General features: G+C 42.0%; 1 protein-coding gene across 1 annotated transcript in view; it reads left to right on the top strand.

The window, feature by feature from the left end:
- Positions 1-464: 464 nt before the first annotated feature.
- Positions 465-20,695, top strand: part of GLB1 (galactosidase beta 1) — an 80,207-nt gene continuing 59,976 nt past the window's right edge. The window contains exons 1-6 of the mRNA XM_077491800.1: positions 465-624; positions 2,471-2,640; positions 11,166-11,316; positions 13,386-13,446; positions 15,887-15,981; positions 16,104-16,284. Coding sequence (XP_077347926.1) covers positions 577-624; positions 2,471-2,640; positions 11,166-11,316; positions 13,386-13,446; positions 15,887-15,981; positions 16,104-16,284 — 706 coding nt within the window. The 5' untranslated portion in view covers positions 465-576. The remainder of the gene's footprint in view (positions 625-2,470; positions 2,641-11,165; positions 11,317-13,385; positions 13,447-15,886; positions 15,982-16,103; positions 16,285-20,695) is intronic.

The following is a 20,695-nucleotide window of genomic DNA, read 5'->3' as shown; positions in this document are numbered from 1 at the left end:
TATACACACACATATAGATAAAATATATATATATATATATATATATATATATGGAAGGAGTAATACTATATATGGAAGGAGTAATACTATTGAATAATATTGTAATATATATATATATATATATATATATATATATATATATATATATATAATAGTAGGAGGAGCAGCAGTGCAACCATTCTCGGCACATCACCGGCTGGCATGGGAGAGACCTGTCTGTCATCTGTCAAAGTTGGCCAGTCTGGATGAATTCCAGGGCCATTTTTTTGTCTCAGTCCAGCCCTTCACCCCAATGATATTTATACAATATTTAGTGTACCAGAACTGAAACACACAATGTCACAGCCTGGTATGAGCAGCCACTCTGCCTCTTCCCCTCAGGTATTGTCAATACAGATGAGAGCACAGCCCGGCGTACACGGCGCTCTGCACATTGCGTACAAGCTCCGTGTTTGCCCCGCCCTGCAGCGGTCACATGACTGCTATGTCCTGTGATCAGTCAGGACATCCTCTGTCCGGGGAGCCGGGTGTGGTACAGAGCCCGGAACCTTAGATCGGGGGATCTGAGCACTGATCATGTGGCTTCTCTCCGGGGGATTGTTCGTGCTTCTAGGACTCAGCATAGTAAGTTGTACTGACACTGTCCTCTCTACAGGGTTTATGGATTGTCACAGGAATTTAGTGACACTATTATAGAGAACAGGTGTGTGGTGATCAGAGGTACACGGAAATGTACAGAACGTTCTGAACTCCAGGTATGGTTGTTTATGCATTGGTCCAATAGAAATATGTACGTTCCATACATGGAAAATTGCTGGGAAACCAGACGCTCGCTGTAGTAGGCACCACTGAAGGATGCAATTCAGGGAACTCTATATATTTTACAATACAAGAAGTTCTCTGAATGGACGAGGTGGAAATCATAGGAGATCACTTGCTCTACAATAGCCTCATTCAGAGATCTCTTTTCATTTCACAATGAAAACAAAAAGGGGGGGTTATATATGAAAGGCAAATACACTTTGCACTACATGTGCAGTCACTTTAAATCTAAGGGGTAGATCTGAAATGAGGGGAAGCTCTGCTGATTTTATCATCCAATCTTGTGCAATCTAAAATTTCGTTATTTTATTTTCCTTGCATGTCCCCATCGGATTTACAGCGACTTTACTTCCAAGTGCACTTGTAGTGCAAAATGGATTTGCCCGCCAGGAAGTCGGCGCTGCGCTAATCACAGGCAGTGAGACATTTCCCGATCTCTGCAGGCGTACATCGGGAAACATCCCAATGACTGTGATTAGAGCAGTGCCGACTTCCTGGCGGGCTCTGCACGTGGAGTGTGCGAACACATCGGAGCTCATCCTTAGTGGTGATGTAGCAATCTTCACCTCTTCCAATCAGAATTGTGTTCTTTTCTTAGTGTGTAAGAGCCATAGGATGTACTCGCACTGAGATCAGGTGAACTGAACCTTGACTGAGTTCGATTCCCCCCCACCTACTGGTCTGCACTTGCATTGAATTACATTGAAAAGAATGTTCCTTCTCCTCCTTTTTGTGTGTTTTTTTTTTTTTGTTTTTTTGCTACAACTGAACTGTGCAGGAATATAAAGAAATAGAGCTGGCCGTTGTTTTGTTTAACTTTCATTTTTACTGTTCACACCACATCCGTTGAGCTGTCTTTGATCTGCACAGATAAACACAGGTTCAATGCCAGAGCACTTTGAAAATGGCATTCTATGTGCTGTGTTCCCACCATAATGCTCCGCTGAGCTGGGCTGTGGTATGTTGAAAAGCAGGACTCCGAGATGTTTCCGTAATAGAAACCTGTTCATAATGATGTTGTTAATTGGGGCCAGAAGGAGCAGAATCGCAATCCGGTATAGAAACCAGACCTCTGATAAGAGCAAAGCATCCTGAGCAAACGGCCCCTTTCTCAAGCCTCCTGTTAACCATGATATTCCTTGCCCAATTATTGCCACAATGGACTTTTAATTCTATCTGATCAGTTGTCTTTTTGGTTATTAGAAGCCCAATTTTATTCTTGTTTTTGTAGGTATTTGCATAAAAATCCAGACATGCTGCATTGTTTTTCTTGGAACAAATCTCACTTAACCTCATGTTAACTGCATGGCAGCGAAGCATAGAAGGGAATAGGATGTCTATTTGTGACATGAAAAAAGTGTAAAAAAAAAAAAAAAATGTAAACAGTGCCTTGCATTGCCCTACACAACAGACACCAGCCATTTTAGCACATGTGAATGAGCTCTTTGTGCCCAATCCTCCTGTAGGCAATCATAACCTTACAGGCTGTGAATATACAGTGCAGTAGTACCTCAGTGAACATTAGTAATGAAGTTCACGGTGAGTACCAAAAATCCTAATCTTATACTTGTTACAGGATAAAAAAAAAAACACCCTGTAGAAATATAATTCTTTAGTGTTAAAAAATTGTAATTTTATTTTTTTCCAGGAAATTTCTGCAAGAACATTTGAAATAGATTACAAACACAATTGCTTTTGCAAAGATGGAAAGCCATTCCAGTATATTTCAGGAAGCATTCATTATTCACGTGTTCCGCGCTTTTATTGGAAAGATCGTTTGCTGAAAATGAAAATGGCGGGATTGGATGCAATTTATACGTAAGTATTTATTTACCATAAAACAATGATATTAGTGCTATGTAGTTGGGTATGAGTAATGCCCAGCAGTAGGAGGGCATTCTTGGCCAGTGTTGCGTTGCAAAATTATGTTCCTCTCAGCTGTAAAAAGGGAACCCTTAGGCTGGGTTCACATGTGTGCAAATTGGATGTGGTTTTCACTGGACCTAATTTGTATGACATGCGAGTGTGACCGACCCTCAGTAGATCCAGTTCACACAGGTCCGGGGTACGGCGCCGATTGAAAAGGGGTCCTGTACATTTTTGGGTCCATTTCTGGTGCGAATTAAGGCAAAAATTCAGACCTTAACCGGTGAACAGTAACAGTCCGGAGCACAGGCATGAAACCGCAACCTGCACATAGGTGAACCCGGCCTTAAGGGGAATATTTAAAGGCCAGCCTTATACTAGTTCCACTTGGTGAATTACTGTCCCAAAATTTAATATATGCTCATCAGTTGTCCTTAAATGTTCATTGGCTGCATGCTTGTTCTGGGCCAGTGACTCATGTTTTGAAGCAAAAAAGCAGTGACTTCTTATATTTCTATCCTGACAGGTTCCCTTTAAACTAGATATTTGAGGGCTGCCAAATCCTTCCTTTTTTTTTTTTTTTTTTTTAATCCGCATCAGCACGAGGTTACAGTCAAAAATACTGGAAAATACAAAATAGTATACAGTAATACCTCGCAAGTAACATGGTTAATGAGCGTTTCGCAATACGAGCTATCTTTTTAAATCCTGACTCGGTTTGCGAGCAGTGTCTCCCCAAACAAGCAGGATTCAAGCCTCTGTGGTGTGCAGTACCGCATTTGGCTAGAGGTGCTGGGGGCGCCGGTGACACTCGGAGCCACTTGGAAATACTCCGTTCCCGAGTGTCTCCGAGTGCATCCGAGCAGTTTCCGAGTGTCTCTGGCGCCCCCCCCACCTCTGGCCACATGTGGTACTGCATACAATAGAAGTTACTCTGGAACAATTTTATCTGAGTTTACATTGCCTTCTATGGGTAAACTCATTTTGATATATGAGTTATTTGGATTACAAGCATTCTTCTGGTCCGAATTATGCTCATAATCCAGGGTAACTAACTAAATCCTAAAGGAACAACCCTCTGGTGACATTGAATGTACTAAGGAAAGCATAAGCCAATGATATTGAAAGCCTGCACACTTGGTCCAATGGCTGGCAGCACAAAAAATAAACCCTACTCAAGCAATAAAGGAAATATTCCCTCCCTGTCCTTTTGATGGGAGATATGAACAATATAAAGTTGGGTAAGGTGGTCAGAGATTTTGGAAGAGATATTTTTTACAGGAGTCTAATACCGCCTCCTATTCCTCATCCTCAATAGCCCCTATATCCCTGTCCCAATGAGATTTAATAAAGTAAGCCAAATTGGAGGCCGATGGGGTAAAGAGATGCTCATGTATTGCAGATATTGATTTACAGAGTGCTTCCCCCATGTTTCACCTTCAATAGAGACAAAAAGGAAATGACTGGTTATGTACTGGTCAACTGTACTGTTCAGTCATGCCGCACCTTGAGGTAGCAGGAAAACTCTTGCTTCAGAGCATCAAAGGTCTTTTAATTCCCTATTCGATAATACATGGTAGAGGAAATATACATCTTTTAGAAAAAACAAAGTCTCTGATCTGGAATAGATAAAAGTTTTTAGGCAATAACTTGTAGAACCAGGGGCGTATCCGTATGAAAACATGGGATTATTCGTGACAGGCACAATTTTTTTTTTTTTTTTTTTTTAGGTATTTACTACAACATATTCAAGCTATAGTTATATAATGGATATGGGCTGAAAGTGCACATTCTCTCAGGTTTAATTTGAGGGTATGTACACCCAAATTGGAGGAAGGGTTTAGGACAGGGATATGCAATTAGTGGACCTCCAGCTGTTGCTAAACTACAAGTCCCATCATGCCGTTGGCTGTCATGCTTGTGGCTCTAAGAGTCTTGCTATGCCTCATGGGAATTGTAGTTCTGCAACAGCTGGAGGTCCGCTAATTGCATATCCCTGGTTTAGGATTTACAGCTCTTAAGAATATTTCTTCAAGGGACTAAAAACTGAATTCAGTTGAACAATTGAATCAAAAGCTGTTTCATGGCCAGGTGTGGGCTACTCCCTTTGTTGTTTCTTCATCAGTTAAGCAGGTAAAAGGTCTGGAGTTGATTCTAAGTGTGGTATTTGCATTTGGAATCTATTGCTGTGAACTTGCATTATGCATTTAAAGGAGCTCTCCGTACAAGTGAAAGGGGCGTTTGTAAGGCTTCAAAATTAAACAAATCCATCATAGATATACAGTAGCAGCAACATTAGGAGTGGCCAAATCAACAGTTTGGTACATTCTGAGGAAAGAAGAACACACTTGTGAGCTCGGCAACATAAAAATGCCTGGACGTCCATGGAAGACAACACAGTGGTGCATAATCACGGGATGCTCTCTATGGTAAAGAAGAATGCATCCACAACATCCAGACAAGTGAAGGACACTCTCTCCAGAGAGTGTCCTTCACTTGGGCATATCATTATCAAAGAACTAATACTGAGGGTTCACCACAAGGTGCAAACAATTTAAAAGCCTGAAGAATAGAAAAGCCAGATTTGACTTTGCCAAAAAACATCTAAAAAAAACCCAGACCAGATCTGGAAAAGCATTCTTTGGACAGATGAAATTAAGATGAATCTGTACCAGAATAAAGGGGAGAAAAAAGTGTGTGGAAGGCTTGGCACAGCTCATGGCCCAAAGCAGACAAAGTCATCTGTAAAACATGGAGGCAGTGTAATGGCATGGGCATGCATGGCTTCCAGTGGCACTGGCTTATTGGTGTTTATTGATGATGTGACAGAAGCAGCCTGGTGCATTCTACAGTGTTTAGAGATATACTGTCGGCAAACCTTCAGTAAAGTTGATTGGACAGCGCTTCACAGTACGGATGGACAATGATCCAAAACACATTGTAAAAGCAATCCAGGAGCTTTTGAAGGAAAAGTATAATATACTGCAATGGCCGAGTCAATCACCTGATCTCAACCCAATTGATTATGCATTTCACTTGCTGAAGGCAAAACTAAATTCAGAAAGACCCACAAACAAAGAACAACTGAAGACAGCTGCAGTTAGAGCCTGGCAAAGCATTTGAAAGGAGGAAACCTAGTCTTTGGTAATGTCCATGGGTTCTAGACTTCCGGCAGTCATTGCCTGTAGAGAAATCTCAACAAAATATTAAAAATTAACATTTTATTTATGATTTTATTCATTTGTCCAATTACATTTGCACCCTTGAAAATTGGGTGACTGTGTATAAAAATGGTTGCAGTTCCTAAAATTTGTACTTGATATTTACGTTTAACCCCTTGAATTAAAGCTGAAAGTCTGCACTTCAAATTCATTTTGTTTGTTTGTTTTATTTCATTTTAATTTTATTCTGGTGGCATACAGAGCCAAAAGTATGAAAATTGTGCCCATGTCCAAATCTATATGGACCTAACTGTATCTCTATCTGTTTTGTCAATATAGTACAGGTGTGAAAGTTGGGCAGCTGGATAAAATAAACCAAGATTTGTTAGGGCTGGGCCTCCTAAGGAAGTTGGGTTTTTAAGTACACACCATGCTAGTTTATACCATTCCCCCAGACTAATGACTGTAAAACTGTATCTATATTCTGAAAGTACTGAAGTGGACTGTAAACCAAGGAATGGCAGAGTACATACAGAATTATAGGCCATAGAACCATCTTCACTAAACTAATAATTGACCATGACCCCCAATGGCAGCCTGGCCCATACCTGGGATTTAGCTTTTAAGGAGAAGGAAGAGGGTTTCCACACTAAAAGAAATATACTTGGCAGGAGACCTAGATGCATGCATTTCCAAATATTTGATGCTATTTACCTGCTCTAACGGCAAGGAATCCTGTTCTACCGATGGAGAGGAGTAGTCAATGGGGAGAATTTGGGACCTGTCCAAGCTGATTTTGAAACCCCAGAATTTACCAGATTGTTCTATGAGGTCCAGGGCCTGCAGAAGGGATGGGCCAGAATCTGCCAAATAGAGTATCATGTCGGTGGCATAGAGCCCCATTTTTTTTTCCATCAAGTCACCCCCCCCCTCCCCCCTGCAAATTGTGGACTCCGAGAAAGGATCAGATTTTAATAGCCAACGGTTCAGCCACCGGAGCATACAATAGAGGTTAGAGAGGACACCCCTGATGAGTAGCCAAATACGCTCTACTCCAATTTTTATGCATAAAGATGCTCACTTATATTGTGTGAGCTAAGCTAGCAGAGCTACCAGTCTAATCTTTGTGCACAATATATGTCAGCCATAAAAACTCCACAGGGCAGACTGTGGAGTATTGCAGTGGTCACCTGGACTTGTATTGCATAATTTAGGATTCAAAGGGTAACGCCAGTTTCTGCGAAAAAAAAAATGGCAAAAAATGTATTTCATCTCTCATCCAATTGCAGTTACATTTGAAAAAATGGTGTCGCCTTACAAAACATATATAAAGAAGGTACCATCATCCCATATAGATTTCAGTAGAAAAAAATGAGGAGCTCAAAGGAGGGCATCTATGAGCAACCAAGGGGGGGAGAGGGGGGACTATTATGGTACCAAGGGAATAGAGTAATTTGGAAAATATTTTTTTTAAAAACACATTTATTCAAAATATTAATTGACAATGACATCACAGAGAAAACAATTCCAAGAGACAAACATACATCTCAAAGTACTACATAAACATTACAAAGATATATTACAGTGAAGTATAATGCCCTTTCAGAAGAGACAAGGGTCATTGGATACAGGGTTTTTTGATGTTTTCCTCGACTAGTTTCGCGACAGAGCATCGCTTTCTCAAGAGGTGTCACCCGTACAATCTAATAAGATATAATAATCATTTATTAAAAAGACATTTTAATATACAAGGAGCAAAAATAGAATAACAATGTCATTATACAGCAAGGTTTATAAAATCCAATGACTCACCCACATAAAGACACATCCAAAAAGAGACAGAGGGGGCAATTTAGTGAGGTGCCCTGAACCAGAGGACAGGGACACCCCCCCCCCCCCCCCCGGGGACGGACAAGGGGGGTGAAACAGCAGTAGCGGCAAAAGCAGTTGTCAGCTGGAAACAAAATAAATTAGTATTCAATTTATTAGTGGAGTTCCCGATTTCAAAGAGAAAAAGGAAGAGGAAAGAGCAAGACTAGAAAGTAGTGATTAAACCAAGATAAAGAGAGGGGAAAACAGAAGGGGAGAAAAATTTACGGATTAGCCCAGAACCAGACATCCACCATCCAGGTAAAAACACCATAAGTGTAAGAGATTGAATGAATGGTGCAATTTTCAAGCAATGGTTTGAACGGTTGATTACATACCCCACACAACTCGAGAAATAACTCGCAGCTGGGACGGATAGAGTTTATATAGATCCAATAGATAGAGACTTAGCACCAAAATTCAGAGTATCCAAGGCTGACTCTAGCAAAGTTTATTTAAAGGGAAAAGCATAAAATGTTAATTATTCTGTCCCAGAACTGCAATGAAGTTCAAAGCAAAAAACTTCAGACAGCAGTGTTGAATTGACAAAGAGGAACATAGCTCAGTGGGTGATGATATTGTTAATATCTTCACCCACCAAGCGTACTGGTATCAAGAGAAGCTGGATAAGGTAAACATTTTGAGTTGGAGAGGTTAACTACCAAAGTAGCGACCTACCTAAAAGTGAGGGTATGCAATCGTCCGCGCAGCTGCTGCGGCTCTGTTGAAAAGCGCCAAACCGGCGCCATAAGAACCCCCAACCCGGAAGTCAGGGAGCGTCATCAGTGTGCTCCCTGACCGTCGCATGTCCATTCCCAGTGCGCAGGCGCCGGGAAGACCATGCGCGCGCACATCGTCCCGGCAACAGCTAAGAAACATAAGCCGATGCCAGGGAGAAGGAGGGGGACTAGGCGGAGCGCGCCACCCAATTAGGGAATGCCCACCCCCCCATCCTTCAAGGTGGACGTAGGCTTGCCGGGTCTGATGGCCAGAGGTGCGCGCGCATATCATGGAATTGCGCACGCACGACCTCTGCACCGAGTATTGCAAAATATCGGGGCAGAAAGGGAACCACAAAGATATTACCCATAAATATGGGATAATATCAGGAGCCCTTGGACATCACTTATCCGTCCCATGGGGGGAGCATATAAGCTCCTCAAGCACCCCCTGACTGGACTGTCGAGATAGTAGGGGAGTCAAGGGATATACAACACATAAAATATGAAAAAACAAGACATTTATAATAGGTGTGAACAAGGTGGGGGACCACGATGTTCCACCAATGAAATCTAATGGAAAACCTACCTATTCACTGTCGGCAACATTGTGGGACCCCACTATAGTATAACAAAAACAAAAATTGATAATGATAAAGCACAAACACACCTACCATGCAGGCAGGGGTGAAAATGAAAAAGGGAAGGGGGAGAAGAAAAACACCCGCTAAGACTGTTGTCCTGAAACAGACACATTTTGCTAACAAGAATATAATAACAACAAAAATATTAACAAAAATATTATATGAAACAGCAAGCAAAACAACAGAACAGCATCCCTCTTGTGGAAATCTCTCTGGGGCTACAACGAGCAGTGTGGATAATTAAACATGATATTTAATTATAGAAAATGTTTATATGAATGAGCCTCATTTAAACCAGGGGGAGTGAGGGCATTGAGACGTTCGATCCATAGTGTTTCACGTCTAAGGATCTCTCAATCCCAATTGCCCCCTCTTGAATCTTGTGGGATGACTTCTAGGGCCATGAATTTGACATTTTCAGGTTGAAATTTATGGTATAGGCCAATATGTCGTCCTATGGTCGTAAGCTTACCGTTAGTGGAATAATATACATGATCTCCTAGGCGCTGTCGTAGTTCCCTGATGGTCTTGCCAACGTAGAACGCGTTACAGGCACAGACCATCAGGTATACCACTCCCCTGGTGCCACAGTTGGCATGATGTGGAGGTGAAAATAATTCACCATTGGGGAGGATATAAGATTCTCCTTTCAATATCCAATTGCAATTACAAATCATCTTGTAATTGAATGTTATTAAAATGACCTTTCTTTTTCAATCTGCAGTGCTCTAACATGCAATATGGCTATCTGGAGGTGTTCTGTGTACAGAATGCCCCTCAGATATGTAATTTCCTGCTTGTATGATTGGCTTACTGATTTTCCCAGAAGTCTGCGCTAAGATACAAGTCAGATTCTGGGTATCCCCTGCAACAAAAATGTAATTTTTAGAGAGATACTCCCAATAGGAAATCACATTTAAAAGGATGCAGATCCTGCCATTTTCCTTATTAGAGCTTTGCAGGAGCAGCAGTTGGTTGATAATTATGAAACCACTAAACCACTAAACTACCAAGGCTTGTTCTGAGTGGAACCTGTCCTGTTAAACAGCTGTATGGTCTTGGCCACCATGCTGCAGCTCGGTTAGGGTTTTGGCAATATTCTTATAGCCTAGGCCAGTGATGGCGAACCTTGGCACCCCAGATGTTTTGGAACTACATTTCCCATGATACTCATGCACTCTGCAGTGTAGCTGAGCATCATGGGAAATGTAGTTCCAAAACATCTGGGGAGCCAAGGTTCGCCATCACTGGCCTAGGCCATCTAAATCCAAATTTAACACACTTGCTCCCCATTTACACCTGAGACCTTTACACCAGGGAGGGAAAATGGCTAATTTGGACATTTTCACTTAGGGCTGTACTCCCTTTTGTTGCCAGCAGTTTAGACGTCAATGGCTGTGTGGTTTTTGAGGGGACAGCAAATTTACACTGTTATACAAGCTGTACACTCACTACTTTACATGGTAGCAAAGTGTCAAAGATATCATAATAAAAAAAAAATGTTTGCTAAAATCTGAGGGGTGTGTGTGTGTGTGTGTGTGTGTGTGTGTGTGTGTGTGTGTGTGTGTGTGTGTGTATATAATAAAAATATGTATTTGCTGACACGAGGGGTCTTAAACAGGAAGGGGTAGATAATATTTAAATTGGGGGGTGCACGAGTTTAGGCAGCACAAAACCTAAATATACTACTGCCCCCACCCCTTGTCCATTCACAGAACGCAACCTATACAGTGAACAGAATACAAGATGTTTTGTAAATGGACGAGAGGGGAGGATCGGGGAGATTAAATCACACCATCCTTTACTGTACAACTGCCAGTAGTAGTAATAAATGGTATGTGTGTGTTTTATTTCATTTTTTTTTGTTTTTTTGAAATCCCCAACACACATCCAGATGTGGTGCAACCACTATGACCAATCAAAAGTCAGTGTTGTGTGTGGAGGTTGGGGTTCCCCCCGGGGTTCTATTCGGTGATCAGTATTTTGAAACTTATTTAGGGGGTTTAATGGTTTTTATAAAGAGCTTGTATATATTTTTACTGGTGCTGCAAGTGCTAATATCTATTGTTTATTTGTTAATCCAGGTACGTACCATGGAACTTTCATGAGCCGAAGCCTGGTGTCTTTGATTTTTCTGGAGATCGTGATATTGAAACTTTTTTGAAGTTGGCTAATGAAATTGGATTGTTGGTGATACTGAGAGCAGGTCCCTACATATGTGCAGAATGGGACATGGTAATTTAATTTATTTTTAAGATGTTGTTGTTTTAGGTCAAGGCATTTTTGTATACAACAGTGTTAAGAATCAACTTTCTCCAATTATTTTGACAATCCTAATGCATATACAGACTTCAAAAGGCTTGGAATCATTTGAAAGTTTCATTCCAAATTTTGGAATACCTAAACTTTCTCTTATATTCACCGACCAACACAGCTCCTCTCTGTAACTAAATGGGTTGTATAGCCTGCCATTAGGAGAAACTAGGCAAAATTGTTACGCAATACACAGAACTTTAATCCCGCCCCTGGGGGGCGGACCCTGTGCTATCAACCCTTCCCACTGCTCCTAGCAGCTTCAATTTTTATTTTGCCTAGCAAGGAGAATGACCTAGGAAACCCTGCGGGCCTCTCGGTCCATATTTTTGCTGCAGGTATGCTGCTTTTTGCGCAAGATGAAAGCTCCTGAGATTGATCAACTGCCGGCTGGGTGACAGGCTGGTTAATTATATCCTTGTAGTCTCCCCAGTCCAGCCTTCAAGCGTGAGCAGGCCACAGCTAAGGCTCGGCAGGCCACAACATGCCTCAGCTCCAGAGTTGGTCGTGAGCTTCAATGCTTCAGGGTATACATATGACCGGGCTACTGATGTCTGGATCACAGTATACCGAGGCCAACAGCTACCCTGTAACTGCACAGGAGTAGGTCTGTGATGGAATGTCTCCCAGCTCTTCATGACTGGTAAGTACGGCTCCCCCTGCTTCGGTGGGGTGAGCAGCAGGGCATTCCCTGGGGGGTCGATTCGGGGGCCACCTCACCTCCCCATCTTCTCTCCCAAGTCCCTATCACCCCTCCTTCCTCCCCACCTCTGAGGGGGGTGTCTGCATGCGCTGTGGGCGGCGTGTGTGTGTGTGTCGCTGTTTCTCACCTGTGGGGGCTCTGTGTGGCTGGCGTTAGTCCTGGTCCAGGTCTGGGGGTCCCAAACAAGGTGCTTGTGGAGGTTGTTCTGACTGTTAGCAGGCAGCATGGTTTTATTTTTTTGTTCTGTCACCGCATGGCGCCGTTCCGGTGGCCATCTTGGATTTGGGAAAGCTGTAAATTCCCCTGGTGAGCTTCAGCAGCCATTTTCTTGAGGATTTCCTATTGATTACATTGGTGGCCATTTTCTCAAAGCCTGAGCGCTTTTTTCACCGCTGTCCTCTTGTGGCAGCATTACATGTGCTTTCACTTGCTGCTTCCTGTGTTCACTGTGTGTGCAGGACGCTGGATGGCTCTTTGCTGAATGCTGAAGCTGCTCTGCAGATTGTTGCACCGCTGTTTATAGCTGCTGCTGCTGACAGTTTTCTCCTCTCTGCAACTGGGAACCTCCTAGGGACTACTGCCACTGCTTGTGGCTTTTCACAGAACGCCCCAGGGTGGTGAGTCTAGCACTAAGTACCCCCCCTCTCACGCGGCGGCAGCAGGAGGGTGGGACCTTCACTGTCCTAAGTCCCCTTGCAGGTGGCAGACAGGCTAGGGTCAGCATGGCTTCAGAAACTGGTGTTTCTTCCCCCGAAAATCCAGGCTATGGCAACCGGGTCACCTGCGGTTAGCATGGTACGCATGGACACCCTGACGGCGATCCTTGACTCCTATGTTGCTAAGATAGAGGCGGCACGAGGCAGGAGAGGTCACTCTACACAGCCTGATTTTTGTAAGTAATACTGGTTGAATTGCTTACAAATATTAGGTCATGTTGGCGAATGTCTCTCTGCAATCTTAATCCGCAAAATTGCACTATTTGAGAAAACATGGAAGCCCTGGATTCTTTTAGTTGATGGGTGATGCCTAATATGTTGAGTCCCTGGATTGTATGGCTTAAAATAGTTTTTTCTTATAATTTCCTTTCTTCTATTTTGTCTTATGGATAAATGGTCTTGTATATTTTGAGAATGCTGTCTGAAGTAACCTAGCACATTTTGTACATTTTTATATACCCCTTATTGTTTAGTACAGTGCAATCTGACTAATAAAATGTATTGGAAAGAAATATGGGTGACCTTTTTGAACAAATGCATTTATCACTAAACATTCCTTTGTTTTCTTGCAGGGAGGATTACCTCCTTGGCTTTTAGCAAAGAAGTCTATTGTTCTCCGGTCTTCTGATCCAGGTATCCTGAATCCTTCAACATTACTATTATTTTTAAAAAGTCTTTGCATTATTTCATGTGTTAATTACATTTTTTATTGTTTGTTTAGTTTTACATTGCATTCTACTCGGCTCACATCAGAGTTGTAAATGACAATTTTCATCTAACTCATCAGCTGTAAATTGTATATTTTTTGAGGGCCATTTAACATTTCTAAATGTTACTTTTTGTAATTCATTTTTAAATAACTAGCCAGTGAATTCTTCCTTCTTCCTTCTTCCCTCTTTCTTCTTTCTTCCCTCTTTCCTCTTTCTTCCCCCTTTTTCGCTTTCTTCCTTTTTTTTTTTTTTTTTCTCTTGAACAAGCTTTTAACACAGCTCCCAAACTATATCCCCTGTTTGCCATGCATGGCAGGGCTTTCTTGCTGAATGCAGAAGGAGAGCAGAGTGTCCCAGCACCCAGCAAATTTTAATGATTTCCTGCCCTATGGTGACTGTATAGTTTAAAGGAAAAGCACCAATGGACATGAAGTCTGCACACAGTTAAGTGCCCATTAGGGTATTCCAGTAGAGAGAGGAAGGTACTATATTCTGGCTGGATTTTGACGTCAGTGGATTGCACAAACTCAGATAAATGTAACTTGTTTCTCATTTTAGCATAGTTGCAGTGCTTGCTCGACTTTCTTTGTTTCAGGCAAAAGGAAGTTGACAAGATCAATTTCATATCTTCTTTGACATTTTACAATGCTTGTCTGTGAAATCGAAGAATAAATAGAAAAACTGGGCCTTAAACTCAGATACCAAATGTGCATAACATTTCTAAAGTTGTAAACTGTAACCACATTTTTTACTGTTTACAACCATTACATCTGTTGAAAGCCTGTGTGAGCAGGACACAATGCTGGAGCATATCTGGGGGATGGGGATAGAGCACCCTGTGATAGAAACTAGAACCATTGTTGTGGGATCACCAGATATTTTGTGTAAGCTGCAGACTTAAAGTGATTGTAAACCCTCACCTTGTAAAACAAGCCATTCAGTTTCAAATTGAAGCGAAAGGCAAAACATCTAATGTATAGATATAAAAAACATTGTAAATACCCTTTTTACCTTGTATTATAAGTGATCTCATTCCCTTTCATCTCGGCTGCATAGAGAGGTGGGGGTGGAGAAACAGCAGGACACTGAGGTGCCCAGTGAATGGCTGTGCCAGAGGAGCATGTCAGGACAAGTCTGATCATTTAAGGAGAGCAGGTTGAGATCTCAGCACAGCTAGAGAACTAGCCATGCTGTGCTGTAATGCCTAGTGCAGTCACACTTTATTAGGAGAGCAGAGGGACTGACGGGAACACCAGGCATTTCACACAAAGGAAGCAATAATTTCATACAAGTATGTGATACAACAGGCAATTATCAGGAATTTGAAATGTTGGGTTTACATATTCTTTAAAAATATTGAAAATTACTCCTAAATCTGCAATAAAATATTTGTAGCACATGTAAGATTTCAGGAGTTGGTTTTGCATATCATTTTTAATATAGAATTTAAAGCATATGTTGCAGTGAGTTTTGGGTGTGTCTGTTCTGTGTGTTATGGTGCTTTTAAAAATTACCATTGTCCTGTATGTAAAAAATACCTACAAAACGAAGACTGCTTATATATACTTGCCCTTTCCAGTAGTCTTTCTTGAAAAGTTTCTGCTGTGGCAATTATTCATACTTCTGGATGTGTGCATGTTAAGTGAAAGTTGTGTGAATTTTGTGTACATTTATTTATTTTTAAATACCCCATAGATTTAAAAGTTTAAAAAAAAAACATACTTGCTTTTTCTTTTCAGCTTCTCTGGATGTGATGAGATTACTTTAAATTAAAGAGAACTTTAAAAAAAATATGTCTATACACAGTTATGCTTTAGATGGAATGTAGTGTTGTGTATGTGTATTTTTTCTCATGTATGAAAATGCCATTTTTATTTTTTTGTAGGTAAATGATAGATTTACGATTTATATTTTGATATTGCATTTTTTGTTCTGACCATAAAATGTGTACAAAGGTAATTCCACAACCTGTTTAAAGTTATAGATCCACTAAAATAAATGTCAGATAGAGATATATATATATATATATATATATATATATATATATATATATATATATATATATATATATATATATATATATATGAGAGAGAGAGATTATAAAATCAATCTCTATATATCTATATGCACCTTGAGCTTTATTTATGAAACATTTGTTTATCAGAAGCGTTAATGCAAGTTCAACTAAATGTCCTGCATTTTTTTTTCTAGAGATCAGGATACAGGCATTAATGTCTTAGGAAAAACGCTGGACATTTTGTTCAACTTGCATGAATGCTTCTACGTTCGTGCAACAATCGTTTTATATAAAGTTCCCCAAGTTTAACAAATTAATATCATTTTTTTTTTTTTTTTTTTTAAAGATTATCTCCAGGCTGTGGATAACTGGATGAGTGTATTCCTTCCCAAGATAAAACCTCTTCTTTATCAAAATGGTGGTCCAATCATTACTGTTCAGGTAAAAAAAAAAATTTTTTGTCATTGCCATATTTTAAAGTTATTTTTATATTTAGTTGTTGAATCTAACGTCCATGAACAGATTGTCTATGAATGCTTTTAATGCATTTTGTTATTTACCAGGTTGAAAATGAGTACGGAAGCTACTTTACTTGTGATTACGACTATCTTCGTCACCTCACAAAAGTGTTCCGTCAACATTTAGGGGATGACGTAATTTTGTTTACAACAGATGGCTCTGGTCTACCTTATGTAAGATGTGGATCCATTCAAGGCTTGTATACAACTGTGGATTTTGGGCCAGGTTAGTTAAAATATTTTTTTTATATACATACACAATGGATATAAAAAGTCTACACACACCTGTTAAAATGTCAGGCTTCTGTGATTTAAATAGAGACAAAAATAAATAATTTCAGAACTTTTCTCCGCCTTTTTTAATATGACCTATAAACTGTACGACTCAATTGAAAAACAAACTGAAATCTTTTGAGGGGGGGGGGGGGGGGAGGAGTAAAAATAAAATAATGTGGTTGCAGAAGTGTGCACACCCTCTTAAATCTGGGGATGTAGTGGCATTACCAAGAACTGGGCGTCCCTCCAAAATTCATGTAAAGACGAGAAGAAAACTGGTCAGGGAGATTGCCAAGAGGCCTACAGCAACATTAAAGGAGCTGCGGCAATAATCTGACAAGTACTGGCTGTGTGGTACATGTGACAACAATTTCCCACATTCTTCATACGTTTGGGCTATGGGTTAGAGTGGCATGACGAAAGCCTCTTCTTATGAAGAAAAACATCCATGCTTGGCTAAATTTAGTAGAACACATCTGAAGTCTGCCAAAAGCATGTGGGGAAATGTGTTCTGGTCTGATGAAGCCAAGGTTGTATTTTTTCTCAAGTCATCTTCCAGGACGGCACACCTGAGAGATGAGAGGCTCCTCCCTACAGGAAACACAATCAATCGACAGCTGTTTTAAGTCCCCACCCTTCCCCTTGATCCTCAGTTTTTTGATTGTGTTTCTCCCTACACAGCGAAACTGTTTGTTTTTTTCCAAATGACCCGAAGCCTGGGGCTGGTGGTCTCCCCCTGGGAGCCGGACCACAAGCCTGGGAAGCCTCTGGGTCTGGTAGGATATTCTTGTCCTTCCTGGGGGGTTCCCCTATCTTTTCCTCAGGGCGGGCAGCAGAAATTGGAAGAGCCCCCCTGAGAGCTGAAGGACCCTGGGTACAGTGGTGTACCCAGAACTTCAGGGGCCATTATCCTGTCTCCCCCTCCTTACCTGTACAGGTGGCTGTTCAGACGGGGGTGCTGGCCATCGGTTCTTTCCAGGGGGCTTGTCCCCGACTCCTGGGTCCCCGGTAGCTCGCGTGGGCTGCCGGAGAGGGCGTGGCAACAAGCACCCGCGTCATTTTCAAACTTCGGGAAAATGGCAGCGGCGTTCTTACCCAGGAGGGAAGGCTGAGAGTCAGTAGGAGCAGGCGCCCACATCCTCCTTTCTCTAGAGCGAGGAGGCACCAGTTTACTACGGTGGATGTCTGCCTTAACCACCTCAGATATGAAGATGGGAATGAGGAATGGAAGGCATTGCCCCCCCCCCCATGTATATAGACTGACTGGTACAGTGCAGGACACAGCCTAACCTGGCACCTCCCTATGGGGACAGCAGTTGGGGGGGGGGGGGGGAGCACTTTGGCGGCTATCCTCCTTGCGTGTGGACCATAAGGATGGAAAAGCAAGCCCGCTGGCTGTGGCAAAAAGAGGAAGACGACAACGGTGAGTACTTTACTTTCCTTTTGCCGTGGGAATTTAGCTGCAAAATCCCCAATTCCAGCCAGAGGGTTTCTAGGCATTTGAGATCTCACCTGGGGTCTGGATTCAAATAGCCCTTAAGCTTCTGCTAAAAACACCAGCTGCAGCCCCTCTTACATCAGAGAAGCTGTATGGTGGACAGGTGGTGCAGAGGAACGAGTGTGCCTAAACCACCTCAGATGAGAAAGAGGTAGGTAGGCCATTGCTCCCCCTTCCCCGTGTATATACTGACTGGTGCAGTGCAGAACCTGGGGTCGGGATACAAATAGCGCAGACGCCACTGCTAAAACCACCAGCCACAGCTCCCTCTTACAGCAGAGACACTGTGGTTATCGCAGCAGTAGGTTGCCAGCCTCTCCCTACATGCCCAGTTGTGGTACATTTAGTAGGGATGAATAATAGCGTACAGAGGGGACCTGGTAGATACAAAGTTACTTACAGGCCAGGTATACCACTGAACAGGTTATTAATTGGGCAGTGGTTGGTGGATTCAGAAGCTCCCCTGGTCAGCAGGTGCACTAGGTTACCGGCCCTATTAGCCCAGCTGCTAGGAATCTGAAGTTGCTTCACAATGTTTAAAAGCTGACCTAAAATTCAAGGATGGGCAGAGACCAAGCTACTGTGTGGCACAGTAGGGGTTCCCTTGTCACAGATCCTCCTTTTGGAGGTTGCCTGCTATAGTTAACTTTCATAAGCTCCAACCTCCCACTCCACCTTTACACTGTGTTTATATTATAGTGTAGGAGGTAAGAAGAAACTTTTTTTATTGGTTTGGGCTACAATCCACTCAGTGGCAGATCTAAAGGCGATTCACCATAGATCGCTCCCTACATCCTTTTAATTGAGGATTTTCTGTGCAAACCTATGCAAGAGCTACATAATTGATTGTTTGAAGCCTGCAAATAGCTATTTACCTCCCAGGCTAAACTGGTAACCACCTCTTCTAGAGAGGTCTTAAATTAGTCTCTAGGGCTAGGCTCATTAAGACTTTAGTTGCTAATCAGCACCACCTGGATATGTGCTGGCTAGCGTTTGCTCAGTCTATGGAGGTAAGGTAGGACAACTACTACTAATAGTAGGGTGTCCAACCATTTTAGGATCTGTTCCTTCTCTGGTGGTGAAGGTTTAGTATCTACAGCCCAGGCTATGCCTATGAAATAAATTGCCTGTTGGTTATTTCATAAAGGGATAGACCATGACTCCTCATTGGCTGCACACCAGTAGACCTCAGTAGTGAAGGTTTGTGCTTGCTGGGATGTTTTTGTGACACAGCAGAAATACACATTGAGATTTGTGACATCTCTGCTTAATAAGGGCTATATTGCTGTACATCAGAAGTGCACTGCACTGAAGCTTGTTTTCTGTCCTTTATATACTAAAGGTACTGCTTTGTTTGGCTACAGATCAGAAAAATACAACAGTGAAGGTGGTCTGTACTTTCTGGTTTTGTGTTGCACAGCAGAAATGCACATCATTGAGTCTGGTGACATCTCTGCTCATAATGGTTATATTGCTGCACATCAGACATACACAAGATTGAGGTCTGTCTGTGGGGCTTTGTGTCCTGTTTTACTGCCTTGTTGGTTACTTATCAGAAAGGCAGCAGTGAAGTCTGATGGTCCTGATTTGCGTGGCGCTGTGCTGATTCAGACAGTGCTATTAACAGCAATGGCTGCCGAGTTTAAACATGCGATTTGACATGTTGAGTCGCATGACAAATCATTTCAATATGGATGTGCTATCTCTATTCATAGTGTTTTATTGTTGCACATCAGATTTATACAGCATTAAGGTCTGTGAGGTTTTTGTGTCCTGTATTACTGCCTTATCAGAAAGGCAGCAGTGAAAATTGATGGTTCGAATTTGTTGGGCTACATAGTAGAAATACAAATTGAACCCCTGCCAGGTGTAGTACATATACTGCCTTTGGTAATCCATGTAGCACCACAAAGTGGTGTTGTGCTGATTTTAGCCATGCGATTTGACATGTTGAGTCGCAAGGCCAAATCGCTTCAATATGGATGTGCTATCTCTATTCAGAATTGTTATCTTGCATTCAGGGATGCCAGAACCATTTCCTAGGGTTGAAGCCCTGTAGGGTTATGGGACACTGGAGGAAGGGGATAATGAATCCCCCTTTTAGTAAGAACTTGGAGAGCTCTGTTCAGAGGAGTATTAGGGCCTGAGGATGAAGTATAAAGATGTATACCCGATCGAATAGGTTTCGGCTTGGTGCATGGCCTTCATTTTGCCCTTTTAGCAAAACTAGACATAGCAATATGGGTAGTCTACTCCTGCTAGGGACTTTAATCTCCTGAAGAAGGCTCTCAGGCGTAAGTAAGGACATAGATTGGGCGTGCCTTAAACCCAGGGTTCAAGCTTCTGTTAATCTATTTCCCTTAAGTAGGCTTCCCTTTAGTCTTTTGCTGACATAAAGATAAAAAGGAAGCAGTTTTATTTCCCTCAACAGGATAGTGTTAAGACAGGCCCTCTTATTGATTAATGTAGTGTCCTGGTCTTACACAGGTCTCTTATTTATCTTTTTAGTGGTTCTAAGTAGCACCTACAGGCATAATAGGCCATGGTTGTTAGATGTGTGAGATAGGCAACATTGCTAACCTACAAGTTTAACATGTTTTCTGATTCCATTTTTAAGAGCCCATTTCACCTAGATACTGCATCTGAAGCGGAAAAGGCAGGAACATCTGTGGAGCAGACCTGCAGATCAGCCGCATGATCCAGCTAAGATGCCTCCATCAAGCATATGAGCGTATGGAGTGGAGGTAAAGCTCACTGCAGAGCCAATGTTCGCCAAGAGGGTTTTGCAGTGGCCCCACCCTAAGGTAGGCCTGAGGTACTTGTTTATCCTCTCAGGTGTGCCGTCCTGGAAGATGACTTGAGA

The sequence above is a fragment of the Lithobates pipiens genome, unplaced genomic scaffold (assembly GCF_037356315.1).
Source record: "Lithobates pipiens isolate NorthernLeopardFrog02 unplaced genomic scaffold, aLitPip1_a1.2 Scaffold_19, whole genome shotgun sequence".
Taxonomy (NCBI): domain Eukaryota; kingdom Metazoa; phylum Chordata; class Amphibia; order Anura; family Ranidae; genus Lithobates; species Lithobates pipiens.
Note: the sequence above shows the minus strand (reverse complement) of the source record. Positions and strands in the feature narration are given on the sequence as shown.